This window comes from Astatotilapia calliptera, chromosome 11 (genome assembly GCF_900246225.1).
Source record: "Astatotilapia calliptera chromosome 11, fAstCal1.2, whole genome shotgun sequence".
Classification (NCBI taxonomy): Eukaryota; Metazoa; Chordata; class Actinopteri; order Cichliformes; family Cichlidae; genus Astatotilapia; species Astatotilapia calliptera.
In genome coordinates, this window is record NC_039312.1 from 2,140,864 (window position 1) to 2,158,400 (window position 17,537).

Here is a 17,537-nt window from a genome sequence, read left to right on the forward strand (position 1 = left end):
CCTCAATTTTCCTGACAGCAATGGGAGGAAGAGAGGAAGGGGTGATGGTTTTACAAAATCCAAAGGAAAACAGGAGAAATGAGAAGCACAGGAAGAAACAGGAGGGAGGAGACGGTTCTATCTCGACTCACTGGTTTGAATAGCATCTTGTTTATGCTGAAAGAAGACAATTGATCAATAACTTGGGGCGATCGTGGCTCAAGAGTTGGGAGTTCGCCTTGTAATCGGAAGGTTGCCGGTTCGAGCCCCGGCTTGGACAGTCTCGGTCGTTGTGTCCTTGGGCAAGACGCTTCACCCGTTGCCTACTGGTGGCGCCAGTGTCCGGCAGCCTCACCTCTGTCAGTGCGCCCCAGGGTGGCTGTGGCTACAACGTAGCTGCCATCACCTGTGTGTGTGAATGGGTGTGTGAATGGGTGGATGACTGGATATGTAAAGTGCTTTGGGGTCCTTAGGGACTAGAAAAGCGCTATATAAATACAGGCCATTTACCATATGAAACTGGACTTGGTGTATGGTGAACTTTATCAGGCTATATTTTGGTTTTTAAGGCAGACTCATTTGTTTGGGACGATTTGAGTGTTTTTTAACGCTTCAGTTCACACTCCACACCAGAGGGTGGCGGTATTTCACCATTTTGCTGTTTGCCAACCGCCAACAAAGGAAGGAAGAAGAAGATTTTCCTGACACGCGCATATCGACAGGGGGCGGTACTGCCTTATCATGCGACGTTTGAAGCTATCGCCAAACAGCAAAGAAGAAACAGTGCCGTGATAATTGGATAGATTTCTGCTAGGCTAACCTCTGTGTTTGAAAAGTTTCCACATTTATTCGTTATACTGGTGTTGTTTTAGTTTATCGCAGTAACCCGGTCTGGTCTACTTTTAATTTTCTCTTAAGAAGCCCTCAGAAATGGCAGAAAATACAGGTGAGTGTGAAGATTACCCAAGTAGCTTGCTGTGGTTGACAAGAGCTAGCTTTAACCCATTAAGCAGACCCATTTGTCTCTCATGAAAAGCCGCCCATGTATTTCACTGGGATTTACTCATGTCTTGGTCTTTCAGTCTTTATTTATTGGTGTGTTCTGGATCCTCGGGATCCCAATGACTTCTCTCGGTTAACTTAGACGGTTTGTGTGCTGCAGCAGGCGCTTTTCCCTCTCTGCCTTCGTTTGGGCTAAACTAAGACGAATCAACGGAATTTTAGTCCTCGCTCGTTTACAACGTGAGCTTTATGGTACATTTAATCCAGCCAATAATAAAACCTCGGTAATAAAACCGTAAGTCCTCGAGCCCTTTCAAAAACAGTCAGCCGCTAACAGCTAGCAGCTAATGCAGCACCAGATTAGAACGAGTAGCCCTTTATTATCGATGTACACGTACGACGTTGTCCACGCCAACTGTGTAGGTATAACATAGAAATAGTAAGACAGCAGGAATATATACAAAACAAGAGAACGGCGCACATTGGAGAACAGGTTGTAAAGGACTTGGTCTGAGTGTGTTACTCAGACCGTGGGTGGGATCGTGTCCGATACCAGTGTTGTGCCAAAAGATTATGTCTGCAAAAAACTGATTGTTCGTATTTAAACTGTTATAAATAACTTGTTGGTCTGTAATATGTGAAACATGTCAGATGTTTCCCTCACGAATGATATCAAGTCAGTTAGAAACAACATTCCTGTAACAAAGTACAAGCCACAATCAGTTTTTAGCAGTGACTTTTTATATTTAAAAAAATCTCGTTAAGATTGAAACTGTCTTTAGTAAGACTAATCTGGCCAAGCGGGAATTGCAACAAATATTACAACAGTTCTGTGAACATATTTTAAGTGGAGGAAAAGGACTGGATAGGTTATAATGCAAGTACAACACACAGAGTTTAAAGATACTTGAAAAACAGGTAATATTTAAATTTTATATATAAGCCCTTTGTAAACCCCGTTCACTGAGGCGATCACTATTTGGCACAACACCGGTCCGAAAGGCTCCAGGGACGAAGCTGTTTTTAAGCCAAGGGCAGCGGGTCAAACAGGTGGGGGGCGAGGTGCAAGGGCTGACCTGTGACAGGAGGAGCAGGTGATAACCCTAACCCTGGCCTTGTTTGGTGAATGCTCTGAACAGGTTGGTTTTATATGGATAAATCATACAATCAAAGAGGCACTATTTATGTAAGCTGGCTTGTTTGTACATTGTTATGCATATTACACTCAGTGGCACTTTATTAGGTACACCCCCTTAATGGAAGTTCAGCAAATATTTTCTTCACATCATCTGTGTGAGTCCATTTTGCTTAATTTTGACTTTTGCTGCAAAAACGTTTCTAAAAAAATTCTCACAAATGTTTATCATGTAACCAACAAATAAAATATATACTATTTATGGGTGTTTCAGCTTATACTTAATATTATTATTTATTTTTAAATCAGAGCAAAATGAGGCAAAGCATGACGGCTCACCGTCCCTGGGGATGACAGACCAGGAGAAGGAGATGGCAGCCAGCGCATACGAAGCATTTACGGTAAATAATCAAACATTTCAACTTAACCCACAGTGTCTTCTGACAATGAATGTGTATATAAAAAAATACTGCAAGTGCTTCTAATTTCTTCTTTAGAGAAGTGAGAGAGATGTGAATATGAACACATTCAGTACTTGGAGCAAAGCAACTGTCACTTTTATGTTGTTTTGCTGTGTTTGTAGAAGTGGTCTATATGAGCGTTTAGCTGAGATCTAGAGGTTTCTGTGGACACACGCTGGGACTTATGTTACAGCCGATTCAACAGGATCTGCCCCGTTTTGCCCCCCAGTACCGAGGGTGCTGGGCTCAAGAGGTTAACTGGATAGAGTGGAGGCAGTGTCAGAGTATATTATGTTAACTGTTGCACAGCATGAGGGGTATTTTAGATAGTCTTTTTGAGTGCATCATCTATGACGAGTGAGTCACACTAACCAGAGTAAAATGAGCAAACTGCTCGCTGCACAACAGTATCTCTACCTGAAATGGTCTCAGCCCCTAAAATGTGACACCGTCCACATTTATGAGGCAATTCCAGTCTCAGCCAAGTTTTTAGAGGGCCGTGGAAATCCTGAATAAAATGAAAGTACTCGTAAACTCCTGCTCATCAGTTCACGCTGTATACTCAGGTTTGACCAGCTGCTCTTTTTCTTGTTATTTGTCGTATTTGTGAGAAGAAATCCAAACATTGTGAAACGTTGTTTTTTCTTCTAGGCTGGGAGATGTGACGAGGCGCTCAGACACCTTGAAGCCCTGCAGGAGCTCACTAAAGAGGACTACAAGATTGCAATGAATAAAGCTGTTGTTGAGTTTTACAAAAGCGGTCAGACGACCACAGGGCTGCTGAAGCAGACCCTGATGTCAATGAAGAACCAGGTAATTAAACCGAGTTCTTTTCATAGGTTTAATCCTTGTTTGCAGTAAACTCAGAGCCTGGCTTACTTTCTGTGTTTCAGGTTCACACGTCAGCAGAAGATGTTGATGGTTTGGATGATGTTGAAAATAGTTTCCTGTACTACAATCAAGCTATCATCCACTATTACATGCGGCAGTTCTCTGATGCGATCTGTATCGGAGAAAAGCTCTACCAGTTTCTGGAACCGTTTGGTATGTCGTGCTAACTTCCATGCATTTAATTGGCAGGGTTGTTGCAAAGCATCAGCTCCAGGATGTGATGTTGTCAGCTGCCGTTTTTCTTCTTTGTAAGGCCGGCTCAGTTGTGCGCTCTTTCTGAAATATCTTACTGACTGTGAATGGAGAGCCAGTCCCCTCTTATGTATGTTTAAAGTGTTAAGTTCAAGTGCAGCATGCAACGGTTTTTAGAATGACTTTTATTATTGTCTGTATTGTGTATTACACTGATGGTGACGATACTTTGAATATATGAAATGACAAAAACAATCAGGCAGTACAGGGTAGGGTTTGTGAGACCTTACCTGTAGTTGTATCAGCAGCAGCAGTAATGATGTCACAGTTTTGCTCACACAACAATGAAACAAGTTGGGCTCTTTCCCCGTTTCATCCTGTCAAACAACTGCTTCACTATAGAGACTGTGGTTGAATCAACAATAAGGCTTTAAGCATCAGAGTAAAGATGACCTTAAGAAGTAATGAATTAATGATTTTCTTCACTAATAAAGTTTAAATCATTAGAGAAAAATGACTCGCAGACGTCTCATAGAGATTAGTAGTTTAGTAGTACTGATATGTATATAGACTCTCTGATTGATCTGAGTTAACTTCAGTAATCAAAACCATCAACATGTCTGTGAGATCCCATTACTTCAAGACTGCTCAGAGAAGTCATTAGCTCAGAGAATGCTTTATCTGAAGAGTTTTAGTCAGGCTTCAGAATTCAACAAAGTACAGAAACTGTGTTAGTGAAGGTTAAAATGATCAAATCTAAACAACTTTTAACAGATGTGTCTGTGAAGGTTCTCAGTCATCCAGCTCATTGTAGTCCCAGAACTGAAGAAGCTTCTCAGATGAGAGGTGAAACCTTTTCAGTGCAGACACTTTTCTTTCCAAGCTCCTTAGACAACGTTTAACAGACAGCCGACTGTTGTTATTTATTGTTATCTTAAAAAAGAAAGTAAATAATTGACAGTGGACTCATCTCTGTTTGCCCAGCCAGACCTCAGTGCAGTGTTTCGTACTGTTGACCTGATTTTCTTATTTTATTACCGTGATTAGAGCATACTATTGGAATTAAAAGTAAATGGTAAATGGCCTGTATTTATATAGCGCTTTACTCGTCCCTAAGGACCCCAAAGCACTTTACACATCCAGTCATCCACCCATTCACACACTGGTGATGGCAGCTACATTGTAGCCACAGCCACCCTGGGGCGCACTGACAGAGGCGAGGCTGCCGGACACTGGCGCCACCGGGCCCTCTGACCACCACCAGTAGGCAACGGGTGAAGTGTCTCGCCCAAGGACACAACGACCGAGACTGTCCGAGCCGAGGCTCGAACCGGCAACCTTCCGACTACAAGGCGAACTGCCACGATCGCCCAACACTGCAGTGCTGCAGAGTCCTCTTAACACACAGGTTAATTATGGAGTTCCACAGGTTTCAGTCTAAGGGCCAGGTCTGTTTACATTATACATCCTGCCCTCAGGCAGCACCACTGCTATGCAGATGATTCCCCGCTCCATCATCAGTGAAGCCAGATGACACACGATAACCTCAGTTTTTATCTAAATTTAAAAGCAGGAAATTTGAGGTGTGTGTGTGTGATCTTATCTGGCTTCATGGAATAATAATAATAATAAAGCAGTGAAAATGTATACTATGTCTATAAATGTTATACATGGAAGCATGTGTAATGTTAATAACTGGTCCTATCATGGAACCCTGTGGGTTTACATGGAAAAATTGGAGTGCATCAGGCAGCTGAATCAGCAGTAAATATTTCATACCTACTGATCTCTAATATTAAGGACAACTGTAACGCTGCACTGATAGCAGGACAAGAGATGAGTCCAGTGTCAGAGGCCGTATAAATGCTACTGGTAACCTTCCCAGTACTTGTTCTGTACTTTGGTGACGTGTGAAACCTGATTGAAACAATCAAACCGCTCTTCTGCAGATGACTAGTTGCTGTTTTAGAACTATTGGAGTCGATGATGTACAAAGACCTTGAAAAGCCTGGAGACCCAACTCAAGACCACGTTAAAAACAAAGTCTGGCCCCTCGGGACCAAAGTACGAAGGAGTTTGGCTCAGGACTTTTGCACAGTTTTGTACTGCTAATAATAATAATGGTTGTTGTTTTTGTACTTGTAGTAGTTGTTGTTGATGTCTTATGTTATTTCCCCTAGAAGAAAAGTTTGCACAGTCTGTGTGCTTCCTGTTGGTGGATCTCTACCTGCTCACCTTCCAGCCAGAGAAGGCCCTCCACCTGCTGACTGTGCTGGACAAACTCTCTGTGCAAGGAAGCAACAAGAACGGCAAAGGAGAGGTAGACACAAATACAGTCTGTGTGATAAAAACAGGAATGTGCACAACAAAAGCAAACCCATTAGTGTGCACATTCAAGATCGTCTCCTCGAGCAGCACTGCAGACGCCTGCTGCTGCTTATAGAATACTCCCTGATAATCTGTTCTGTGCAAACTCACAGACTTTCATATCAGCGTCTGTTGTAGCCAGAGATTTCACTCCTGAAATCTGAAATGAAATCTCTGGCTGTGCCCACAAATCTTTTTCCAGCATCCATGGTGTTATGCATCAAGAATGTGTCTCACAGCTCAGACTGTCCATCAGCAGTTTTTCATGTGAAAGGGTCTGAACTGTTGGACGCACAATGCAGTGAAAAAAGTCACTTTTTGAGCTACAGTTATCGCTCACCACCTTCCATATTTATTTAAGGCATCTAAAAACATATCAGCGCTGAAAGCTTTGCAGCTGCAGCTTAAAAGGTAACTTTGAAGAGTCACAGTTGTGAGATTTCTTACTACAGTGAGCTGAATTCAGTTTGCAGTGGTCACAGTGTTTGAAGAAGAACAGTGTACTCTCTTACAGAAAATGTTTCTATCAAAGCAAATGAATCTTTCAACCACAAACAGAACTAACATCAAAGAGTCGATGAATAGCTGAGCTTTAAATGATTAAACTGCAAGGACCTTAGTCATGAAGCTGTTTCTTAGGTCACCGACTTCACAAGTTTAAGTCTGTGAAATGAAGCTGACTAAGTTCTGTGCTTTATTTCAGAAAGATGGAGGAAACCAGAAGGCCGAGTTAGCAGCTATGATTGAAGCAGCCAAATCAAAAATTCACCAGGTGAGAGCTGGGTTCACCCATGTTTCACTCTTTAACTGCTTCAGCCTTCGTCTGCATGCTCTAACTCAGGGGCTGTAATATTTGTAATGCATGCTTTTAGAGCAGGGTCGGCAACCTTTCTGATGATGAGTGCATCTACCATTTCCTCAGAGGTCAGTGTGCCGTATGACTGCATTAGCAATAAATGTAATAACGCTCTATATGAACAGTTACTCACTATATAGAACAACGTTATAGGATTATATTTGTTAACAGATGTTTGCAGCTGTCAGCGAATAGTTATCAGCTATTTAGAAACAAAACACTTTTAATCCATAACAGCAAATGAACTGAACAACAGAAAATACAAATGCTGTTTATGGTCTCCTCACAACAATGATAAGAAAAATAAACTGGGCCAATATGGCATGTTTGTTAATACAGAGACACACATGTTACTGTGATCTCTGGTCTCCCACTCAGAGACACAGGTCTCCCAGTGTCCAGCATTCAGACCTGAGGACTCATGTGAGAGAAAACCTGCTCACACAGACGTGTGGAGCCAAACACTGTCAATAAGGCCTCTGCAATGTTCTGAAGACAGTTAAACCTGTCAGGTAGTGACGTCCAGCAGGTGAACATGCAGCTCCATGAACACGCACAGCTGTGGAGTCCAGCTGCTTCGTAGTTCTGCAAACTTTGACCCCACAGAGTCGAGCTGTTCAGTTCAATCAGCTGCATTTCGATGTGTCGAGCCAGTTAATGCGAGACAAATCCAGCTGCTCATTAAAGCTTCTGGTTTGATCAGAAAAGAAAACATTGGTCCAAACAGCTGAAAGTCCTGAAAACACATCGTGAATTCTGTCTCGAGTCTACAGATGTATCCGTGTATCTCCGCGGTGCTGATGCTGCGCTGAGCCGACAGCTGCTGAAGCTTTTGAAGTGTCGGAACGTGAAAATTTCAACATCGCTTGAAAAAACTACCAGCTAACAACGTCCCTGTCACCGCTAGGCTAAGTGATTTTTAGCCAATTACAAGTTGAATCTGGTAGTTGGGGTCGTTAGCTAAGATACCGTCATTAAGAATGTGTCTATGGGACACATTAGTTGTGTTGCAATTTGTGATGTGCACCGCTGGCCCGGCCATTTATTTTTTTTAATGCACCTCTCAGATTAACTCACTGCGTGTCGTGCCCAGGGCGGGACTGGGACAAAACATCAGCCTGGACATTTTGACTAGAGACCGGCCCCCCAGGTATAAAAGCCATAAAGCCTTTGAATGAAAACAAACGCTGTGGTGACAGTGATGCACAGTCTTGTTGGTATATGTATGATTTCTATACATTTTACATCAGATAAAAACTTTGGTTGTAAGATTCAGATAATTATTTATTAAAAGCAAAACATTTTAAATGAGACTAAGAAAGAAAAGTATTTCTTTGTGCCCCCCTCTCCCTGTTAATGCCCTACCTGCCCCCCTGGCAACACTTTGCTAGACCCGCCCCTGCACAGTTACCAGCTGTCAGCTGCTTAGAAAAGGATCCTGGTGTTATTTGTCTCTCAGAAACAGTTCATAACTTCAACTCATTCATGTCACCTGAAGGGTAAACCTGTTCTGGCTCCAGCAAACATCAGCTGATACTAGAAATTAATATTAAATACATTCTAACAACAGCTGATCAAGCTTAAACGTGCTGCTGTTGTTTAGCGCGACATCCGCTGGTTTCCTCTTTCTGGCGCAAAGTGGGCGATAAATAAACAAGAGAGACGATCAGCTGATCATTGATCAGTTTCATGATTGAAGTAGCGACAGGAGAGAGAGGGTGAGAGGAGAAGAGGCAGCTGTGCAGCAAAGACACAGAATAAATCCAGCTTTGTGTTCCTTTTCCCCTCAATACGAAACGTGTAATATTTTCTCTGAATGAGGGACCATTCCATTTTTCAAGGAGCCGTTGGCAACTCTACTAACTAACCTTATGAATAAAATCAAGTTCACTATCAGTAACATAGCACCCACCCAGCTGTATTTAAACTCCGTCGTGCTTGCTAGTGGCAGTACGAGTTATTGCAACTGATTGTAAAAAGTCAGCAGAACAAAAATAAACTCCACCTAAACTTGGTTTATATCTGACCCAGAGAGACTGCAGGTCATAACTTCTTACCTGAAGTTCAGTTCACCTGACACTCGGACCGGCGGCCGCCTCGGGGCTCTCCTCCTGCCTCCCCTTCCCTCATCCACCTGCTGGCCTCTGTGGGAGCTGTGGCACGCGTGCCCAGGGTTGCCGACCCCTGTTCTAACTGATGTTGTCCTTTCTGCAGTACAAAGTGAGAGCGTACATTCAGATGAAGTCCTCCAAGGCCTGTAAAAGGGAGATCAAGTCAGTGATGAACACAGCAGGGAATGTAAGTCTGCTTGTTAGTTCTAATGTAAAGGGGAGAGGATGCAGTATGCCTTATGCGATTGGCATATGATGCAATTTAAAATTTGTCTCAAATATTTCTTTGGGCGCTGCAGTTCATTGGAAATTGACTTTGCTTCCACGCTCTCTTGTTCTCTGTCATCAGTCTGCACCCTCACTGTTCCTCAAGAGTAATTTTGAGTATTTGAGAGGAAACTACCGGAAAGCAGTGAAGTTGCTGAACAGCTCCAATATTGCAGAACATGCTGGGCCCATCAAGACAGGTAACGGCTGCTCGCAGGATCATTTGGCTTCCTGTTATAATCCTGCTGTTTACTTTGTCGTCCTCAGGTTTTGTTGCCTAATTGCATTTCCAGATGTTGACGTCATTACTGGGGTAACTGGCTTTCATGATTTGCTAATTGCATGCGTGTTGTTTTCATTTAGGTGAATGTGTTCGATGTATGTTCTGGAACAACCTGGGCTGCATTCATTTTGCAATGGGGAAACACAATCTCGGCATTTTCTATTTCAAGAAGGCTCTGCAAGAGAATGACCACACCTGTGCACAGCTGGGAGATGGTAGCAATGGCCAGTGTAAGTGAAGGCAGTTCATGTATCTGTTCTCTTCCACTTATCAGGATCCCAGAGGGCCTGGAGCCTATCACAGCTACCAACAGGGCACGAGGCAGGCTGGACAATAATGAGTTGACCTAACCCCAAGAAATGCGAAGCCTGAGTACCGCGAGAGTAACCACGCAAACAGAACATGCAAACTGAAGCCCGAAGGTGGAGTCAAACTCCTTACCAACAGTGCTAACCACTCCACCAGTATGCTGCCCCAGTTTACTTATATTCTATGCAATTTTATTTATATAACACAAATTCAGAACCACAGGTGCCTCAAGGCACTTTATAATGTATAGAAGCAGCAAAAACCATAGCAATCAAACGACTTCCTCTGAGTGAGCACAAAAGCTCCCTGTTAGCAGGGACAGACCTCCGGCAGCTATCTGCCATTACCAGCTGGGGCTGATGGCAGAAACTTGGGTAACCAAGTGAAAGATATACACATTACTGTTTCCCACAGTTGTGTCCATACTCAAAATAAAAAGTATTTAGGTTTGAAGAGAATTTGAAGATTTTCCCATTTATAAACAAAGCTTTGGATACCAGTAAAACCAAACCGAAGCTAGCATAACAGGAGCAGCTACCGAGTGTTAGTAGTTTGTGTTTAGTATTACTATGACTATCCTGTTAGTGCTGTTTCTATCCTTTCACGTATACATCAGTTCCTCTGCTGTAAAACCTTCAGATATGTGCACATAGTTGGTATTATGGAGCCAGTGAGACAGTTGTGAAAGCCAGCATTAAGCCTGTGATTATATTAGGTTTTATATTTTAGGAAGGGTGGGGAAACAAGTTTCACTGCTACGTACTGTCAGCAAAAAGATGAAGCTGAATCTGGCCAACCTTGTTTGTTGTTGGTTATTTTTATTTATTTATTTTTTGGCTTTTGTTTTAACTTTTGTGAACTGTGTGTTAAATAACAGATTTCGTCTGTAATACTTAAAAGCCCGAGACTGTCACGTTTCACCTGGTAGGAAAAACGATAACAAAGAGCACAGCAAACCTCGTCTACCAGCTATTATGGAAAAAACTGGTTCAGACTTTGATGGTAAAAGATCTGAGAAAGCCAATGAAGCTTGCAAAGAAAGCGACTGGACTGCCTTACTTTTTTTTTTTTTCTGTTCTCTACTTTTATGAACCTCTGCAAATGGCAACATCACCAGAATCCTGTCCTGGGACATTGTAGACACCCTGATTGTCATTTACACGCATTAATGACCACGTTAACTTCAAGCAGAAAATACATTTGATCGTTTCTTCTTTCCACTTTTCTTTGTGTCTTCTTCTTCTGACATAATCCATGTAGCAGAATCAAATAAGACAAACAAATTATTATACCCTGAAAATTAGTTGGCCAACTACATACAGTCTGTCGCACTAAACTGAGGGTTTCACAGAACCAGAAACTATTACTCTACCAAATCTGTCCACCCAGTTTTTCCAGAAAAACTTACATTTGCCCAACTCTAGTCTGCCAGTGAAGGTCACCATTCCCATCATAAACATTATGCATCACTTCAGTCCAAACTTGCTGCTTACGGGCCTCTGTCTTCAGCCAATCCCTAGTAATGGATTTTTTACTAGTGACTAACATGATCCTAAACATATCAACTTTGTACGTGTTTGTTCCCATGTAAAGGAAGTTGAATGTAAAAACAATACTTTTAAAACCTTTCTATGCAATTCTTCAACTCCTGCCAGTACGGAACAATTTAGAGACATTCCTGGAAGACGTGATAACGATTGGCTCAAACTCAAACCTGAATCGATAACCTCCCTGCAGCCGCTTTTTCTCATTTATGTGTGCTTCACTGCTCGCTTTCAAATTTTCCAGTGCTATGTACAACTTTAAATGTTTTGGGGGGGCTTTTTCAGCTTTATTTGATAGATTCAGTAAAGAAACGACAGGAAAGTGGGGGCAGAGAGAGAAGTGGGGAAGACATACGGGCCACAATAATTAAAGGACCGTTATTTCTAGATTTTAATTCGGAGAAGTCTGGCGGCAAATTTACTCCCAAGTATGTCAGTTTGAATCTGTGCATTTCCACCCTGAGCCTTGTGAGTGGTTGATATAGTTATCATTTTTTCAGTGTCTGTCACCCTGCTGATCTTTGTTGTTACGCCTCAGCTGTAAAGGCTGATGGGTTATTGCCTTCGCCCAGGGAGTTGGGTGGGGGGCGTGGACACGCATGTTCATGAGTGCAATGACTCAAGAACAAGATGATGTAGGATTTAAAATTCACAGAAGTAATTTGTTTTTATCCCCTTTTGGTTGTTCTTGTCTTGTGTTGGACTTGTTCAGCTTTGACACAATAGAAATGTTTTATATTGGTATGTATTTTGTGTTTTTACACACAGGTGTAAGTTATGTGTTCCTCAGTAACAAAAAGTCCTTTTCTTTTGTTTTCAGCTAAAAAATTCACAGGTATCCCGATGTGCGCTTTACTAGCCAACAAACGCTACGAGCTGTTGTATAACTGCGGTATTCAGCTACTGCATATTGGCAGACCTCTGGCAGCATTTGAATGTCTGATGGAGGCGGTGCAGGTTTACCACTTCAACCCTCGGCTGTGGCTGCGGCTTGCCGAGTGCTGCATCTCTGCTAACAAAGGGGTATGTTTGTAAGATGTGGATGTTTTTGAGCATTTCGATGGTGACCTTTCCTTTTTACCTGTTTATTCTTTGTCATTTTTACCCCTCAGCCGTAAAAGGCTAACGGGATGTTGTTGTCACCCTGCTAGGCCGGCAGTAATGGCACCCAAGTTTGTGAATGCAAAAAGTCTTGGACAAGCTTAAATCTCTGACCTTGACTTCAAGGTCAAAGGTCAAGTGTTCTCAAAATCTTGTGAATGTGATAACCCAAGAAGAACAGTTGAAATTCATGCCATAGGTGCACCCATTGAAAACCTTGGAGTTCATATCTTGAGAACAAAGTGACGTCAAATTTTCAAATTGATACCGTACGTGCATCTAGTAGGAAGCCAGGAAGCCAAGGGTACCACTGGCTACAGTATGGTTTAATAATACTTCCTGGTTACTGGTCCGCAGCAAAGCCCCCCCACACACCAACCCAATCAATGTTATCATCAAGTATGCTGATGACACCGTGGTTGGGTTCATCTCTGATGGAGATCAGATCAAACTGCTCTCACATGTGCACATATTTTCTCCTTTATTATTTTTGATGCCTATCTGGTGGCTCAAGGATACATAAGGCCGTCCTCCTGTAATGGTTTTCCTTTCTAACTTATTCTACCATGGACAAAATATTTCAGCCACACTACTTTAGTCAAATGTTTGTTTGTTTTTTGCATCTTTGAATGGATTTATGGGGGTAAAATCTAAAATTATATCATCTTTATTTTCCAATTTCAAGGGTTCAGAGCAGGAAAGCAAAGGTTTGCCTTGTAAAAAAGGTATCGTTCAGTCTGTTGTTGGCCAGGGCTACCATCGCAAGATCATCCTGGCGTCCCAGTCCATGCAGAACACCACGTACAGGTCAGTGCTCACTACCCATAAATCCACACGGAGCCAATAAATTACACACATGACTCCTCGATAACAGAGTTCTGCCAGTTTGGTTTAAACTATCGGGGTCCACAGTATGAAACAGGAAGTGGTTAGCAAAAGCTGTTTTTTGTTTTGTTTTAAAGCATCTCAGCCTACATACAATGATTACAGAGTAACATACGTTACATCAGTTGCTACATCACTGACATGCTGGTTATTGTGTTTCCACTATCATGTCATGAAGTTATCATATTTAACAGGTTGTCCATGTGTACATTTTAACATCCAATTGATATTTAATCTTACTGTAGTTTAATGTGAGGTAGACTGACCTCATAGTGTTTGTCTTTGTATAGTGAGGGCCAATCAGCAGCTATTCCAGTGGCCAGTATGGAGTTTGCAGCTATCTGCCTGAGGAATGCGCTGCTGCTGCTGCCTGAACACCAGCAGCAAGAACTCAAGACAGAGAACAGCTCCAAGAACTCGAGTCAGTCAGGAAGCACCGAGAGTGGCAGCGAGAACAGCGACGCCTGCAGGTCAGACACGTCTGTCCACCCCACCCACCTGTTACAGAAAGACAGTGATGCCTTCTTAACTCGCTGGTTCCAAACTATATTTCTGTTTTTCCATAAAGTGTTCCTGTTTGTTCTGTATTCCCAACACATCTCTCCAGTGATTATGTTCAAAAACTGTACAAAGTCACACAATCTGTGTGTAAATTTGTATTTACTGCTGAATTTAAAATGCACACTCTCTGCTGCATACTGAGGAGGACTACAACTTAGAGTCCTTAATATCCGTCATAATGTCAAGAAATATACACTCATTAAGTCTGGTACTTTCGTGCATTATATAACTATGATGGAAAAACAAAGAATAGATCTTATTAATATCGTACATAATCTTTAAAATGCATTTTCTGGATTTCTTTTTTGCTATGCATAAAGTCATGTAGCATCCGATATTAAGGATCATCAGGTTAGATTCCCAATGCTACCCAGTGCAAAATGATGTATAGAGATGGGAGATGTTTACATAAACTGAGGCTCTAAAACTACTACATTATGGTTCATATCTCTCTGGCAACAAGGTCACAGAAAAAATTACATATTCTCCAAAGATCCACTCAGGCTGTGCTTGCAGCTTCAATGAAATGATGCCACAAAGACGAGCCGCAGCTAACAGCACACTGTGGATGCCTGGTTACACCCAGACTGGCCTAACAGCAACAACATCCTTACAGTGACGCCTTCAGCTATTGGAACATTACCTTCCTCTGCATGACAAGTTGGATCCACTCAGTCATCATAGAGTCATGAACACAAACTGCAAACACAGCTCGTCATTCTGAACGTCGAAATGGGGTCAAAATATCAGCTGCTGGTCAAGAAGCGTGCACACCAGACAGGGCGGCCTGACCACTGCCTGGGTTGACTGCAAGAAAGCCTGTAACTCAGTGCCACACTCGTGCACACGGTGTGTCCAGCCATCTCACCACAAAGAGCAGACACAGCTGTAGATCCAGGAGTGAAGCTAAACACCGGGAGTCAGTGAAACTGACCAGTTGATCCAACCCACCAGGAAGAGATCTGGAAGTCACTCCATTACAGGGAAGAGGATCTGGACTGAAGGGTGGAGTTGCAAGGAGACCTTCATCTCAGAATGTTTTCTGATGCAGGACTGAGAAACGGTGATGGCTGAATTGTGGTGGCCTGTGATTCGGTCACATTAAACTGTCAGAGCTGATATGTGCTCTGATGGAGGGTCTGTGTTTCTTTGCAGTGGAAAAGGTCAGGATGCTGATAAATTTTTGTCCGCTGCTCCATCTTCTCCTCTTAGAAAACAGGAGGTAGAAAACCTCAGGTAATGATGCTTTCCGTATTCTCTGCTCATTTACACGTCCTGACGGTTCATGTCATTAGGACCAAAATGCCACTCGTTGATTCTCGCTGTGTGAGTAGGTGCTCCATCCTGGCCTGCAGCAGTTATGTAGCGTTGGCGCTGGGAGACAACCTGATAGCCCTAAACCACGCCGAGAAGCTGCTCCATCAAACTAAGCTGTCCGGATCGCTCAAGTAAGTGGTTACAGGTGGGGAGAAGCTTACAGGATCCTTGTGAAGTGATTTTAAAAATCAGAAAGTCTGTAAAAAGGATATAAAGTCTGAGAAAGAAGGACACAGAAAAGAGTCCTGTCATTGTACGATCAGGGTCTTCATGTACTTGAGTGAGTTAACTGTTCTCTGTTTGGACCTTTTCTGTTCAGGTTCCTCGGTCACCTCTATGCTGCCGAAGCCCTCATCTCATTGGACAGGATTTCCGACGCTATCGCTCACCTTAATCCAGAGAACGTCAGTGATGTGTCAGTGGGCATGTTGATGAACGAACAAGACCAGGGTGCGTGGGCTGAAATCATTCCTCGCCTAAACTTTTGCTGCAGTCTTGTTTTCACTGAATAATTTCCTCTCTGTCAGCAGGGTCCGACAAAGGAGATGAGCCTGTTGAGTCCTGTGAGTTTGTTTTTAAGCAACTTGTTTGCTTTTGATTCCAAAATCTTATATACAGCATAACATTGCAGCAGGAAAATAACGTGTGTGTGTGTGTGTGTGTGTGTGTGTGTGTGTGTGTGTGTGTGTGTGCGTGTGTGTGCGTGTTGCAGCAGGGAAGCAGACTCCACTGTGTTATCCCAGCAGTGTGACATCAGCTCGAGCTATGATGCTCTTTAACCTGGGCAGTGCCTATTGTTTAAGGAGTGAGTACGACAAGGCCCGCAAGTGCCTGACTCAGGTAACCATGGCAACTTTATGCAACTCATGTCCAGGACTGGCCAATCAAAATCTAGTTACTCTGGCATTAGACATGTTACTTCATTGTTGCAGTGGTTCGAAGAAATGTTTTTATGGGGAGAAAAGAGAAACTAATAAACGTTGAAGAATCTGGGACGATCACATTTCAGTGACGATGTTGATCAAACTGGTTGCTGATTGTTTTTGCTGCATTTTATGCTCGACAAATGTATTAAAGCCTTTTTAAAATTCATTTTGGAAACTGTTACTGTTCAAAAGCATCTGATTCACCCCGTTTCTTTAATGCTGTAATTATGTGTGTAACCCATCAGGAAGCTTAAAGCAGTGAGCGTCCCGACAGTTCAGTAATAATTTAATTTGTGCTGTCACCATCAGGCTGCGTCGATGATGAACAGCAAGGAGATCCCGCCTGAAGCCATCCTGCTGGGAGTGTACCTGGAGCTGCAGAATGGTCAGTGAGCTGCTGCGTCACCAGTTACACCTGTTGTAACGTGTTTTTCGCCTGACGCCCTGTTTTGGTTGGGTTGGTTTGTCACACTCGTATTCCACATATCAAAGCGTCGTATTGGCTTTGCAAACAGTGGAAACAGGCTGAGCTGTTGTGTTTGTGAGGGCATTTTAAACCTGATCCTTGAATGTTATGTTTGGTCCTCAGGAAACACTCAGCTGGCTCTGCAGATCATCAAACGCAACCAGCTGCTGCCTACCACGCAACAGAGAGTCTCCCCGGACTTCCGTAAGAAACCCATCCAGCCGCTCCAGTTGCCCTCATCTTTTACTCAGATCCAGAGGAAATGAGCCACCTCACCCATTCCAGACCACACATCCTGGCCGAACCTTGATATTTATGAAGCTGTATGAACTGAGGGGACTTTTGACACCATCTGCGTTGGTGTCAAATGGCCGAGAGAGCGGCCTCTTTTATTTTCACTGTATGAGGAATTTGTGTGTGAAGAATGAAAATAAATTTTATTTACTGAATCACATGTGGCTCGGTTTATGTTTGCCTGGGAGGATGTGGAAGAGGACAGCGAGGTGTGTGTGTGTGTGTGTGTGTGTGTGTGTGTGTGTGAAACATTTGGATTGTAAATGACTGCGGAGGTGTAGTTGGTCTTAAATGGTTAGCCTGTCCATCTGTAGTCTTTGGGTTGTAGTCCGGAGATCTGGTGGAAGTGCGTCCAAAGTCTCGGGCAGAACGTCTAAAGGCTCCGAGTCTGAGTGAGGCGAGCAGGTGGAGAAGATCAGATCAATATCTATCTATGAAGCCAGATAACACACACCAATGAGTTAAACTGCAGGAATGTCTTAAAGACATAAAGACCTGGATGGCCGCTAACTTTCTGCTTCTTAATTCAGATCAAACTGAGGTTATTGTACTCGGCCCTGAAAAGCTTAGAAATATGGTATCTAAGCAGA

At 42.9% G+C, this 17,537-nt stretch overlaps 1 protein-coding gene across 3 annotated transcripts; it reads left to right on the forward strand.

The window, feature by feature from the left end:
* Positions 1–709: 709 nt before the first annotated feature.
* cnot10 (CCR4-NOT transcription complex, subunit 10) lies at positions 710–17,096 on the forward strand. Of its 3 annotated transcripts, none has more exons than XM_026184471.1 (19): positions 710–925; positions 2,426–2,517; positions 3,229–3,390; positions 3,471–3,621; positions 5,841–5,980; positions 6,731–6,799; positions 9,098–9,181; positions 9,344–9,461; positions 9,625–9,774; positions 12,218–12,420; positions 13,184–13,305; positions 13,674–13,853; positions 15,100–15,180; positions 15,279–15,392; positions 15,581–15,711; positions 15,792–15,824; positions 15,974–16,101; positions 16,497–16,572; positions 16,777–17,096. In XM_026184471.1, exons 1-19 carry the CDS (start codon positions 910–912, stop codon positions 16,917–16,919), a joined length of 2,193 nt encoding a protein of 730 aa, XP_026040256.1. In that variant the 5' UTR covers positions 710–909; the 3' UTR covers positions 16,920–17,096. The 3 variants fall into 3 exon arrangements, with proteins under 3 accessions (XP_026040256.1, XP_026040258.1, XP_026040257.1); XM_026184473.1 differs by having other exon boundaries at positions 15,977–16,101; XM_026184472.1 differs by having other exon boundaries at positions 5,844–5,980.
* Positions 17,097–17,537: the final 441 nt, after the last annotated feature.

Coding starts and splice junctions, on each gene's coding strand:
- cnot10 (XM_026184471.1), top strand. Junction 3,622..5,840: donor CCAGTTTCTGGAACCGTTTG/GTATGTCGTGCT, acceptor TATTTCCCCTAG/AAGAAAAGTTTGCACAGTCT. Junction 15,825..15,973: donor AGATGAGCCTGTTGAGTCCT/GTGAGTTTGTTT, acceptor TGCGTGTTGCAG/CAGGGAAGCAGACTCCACTG.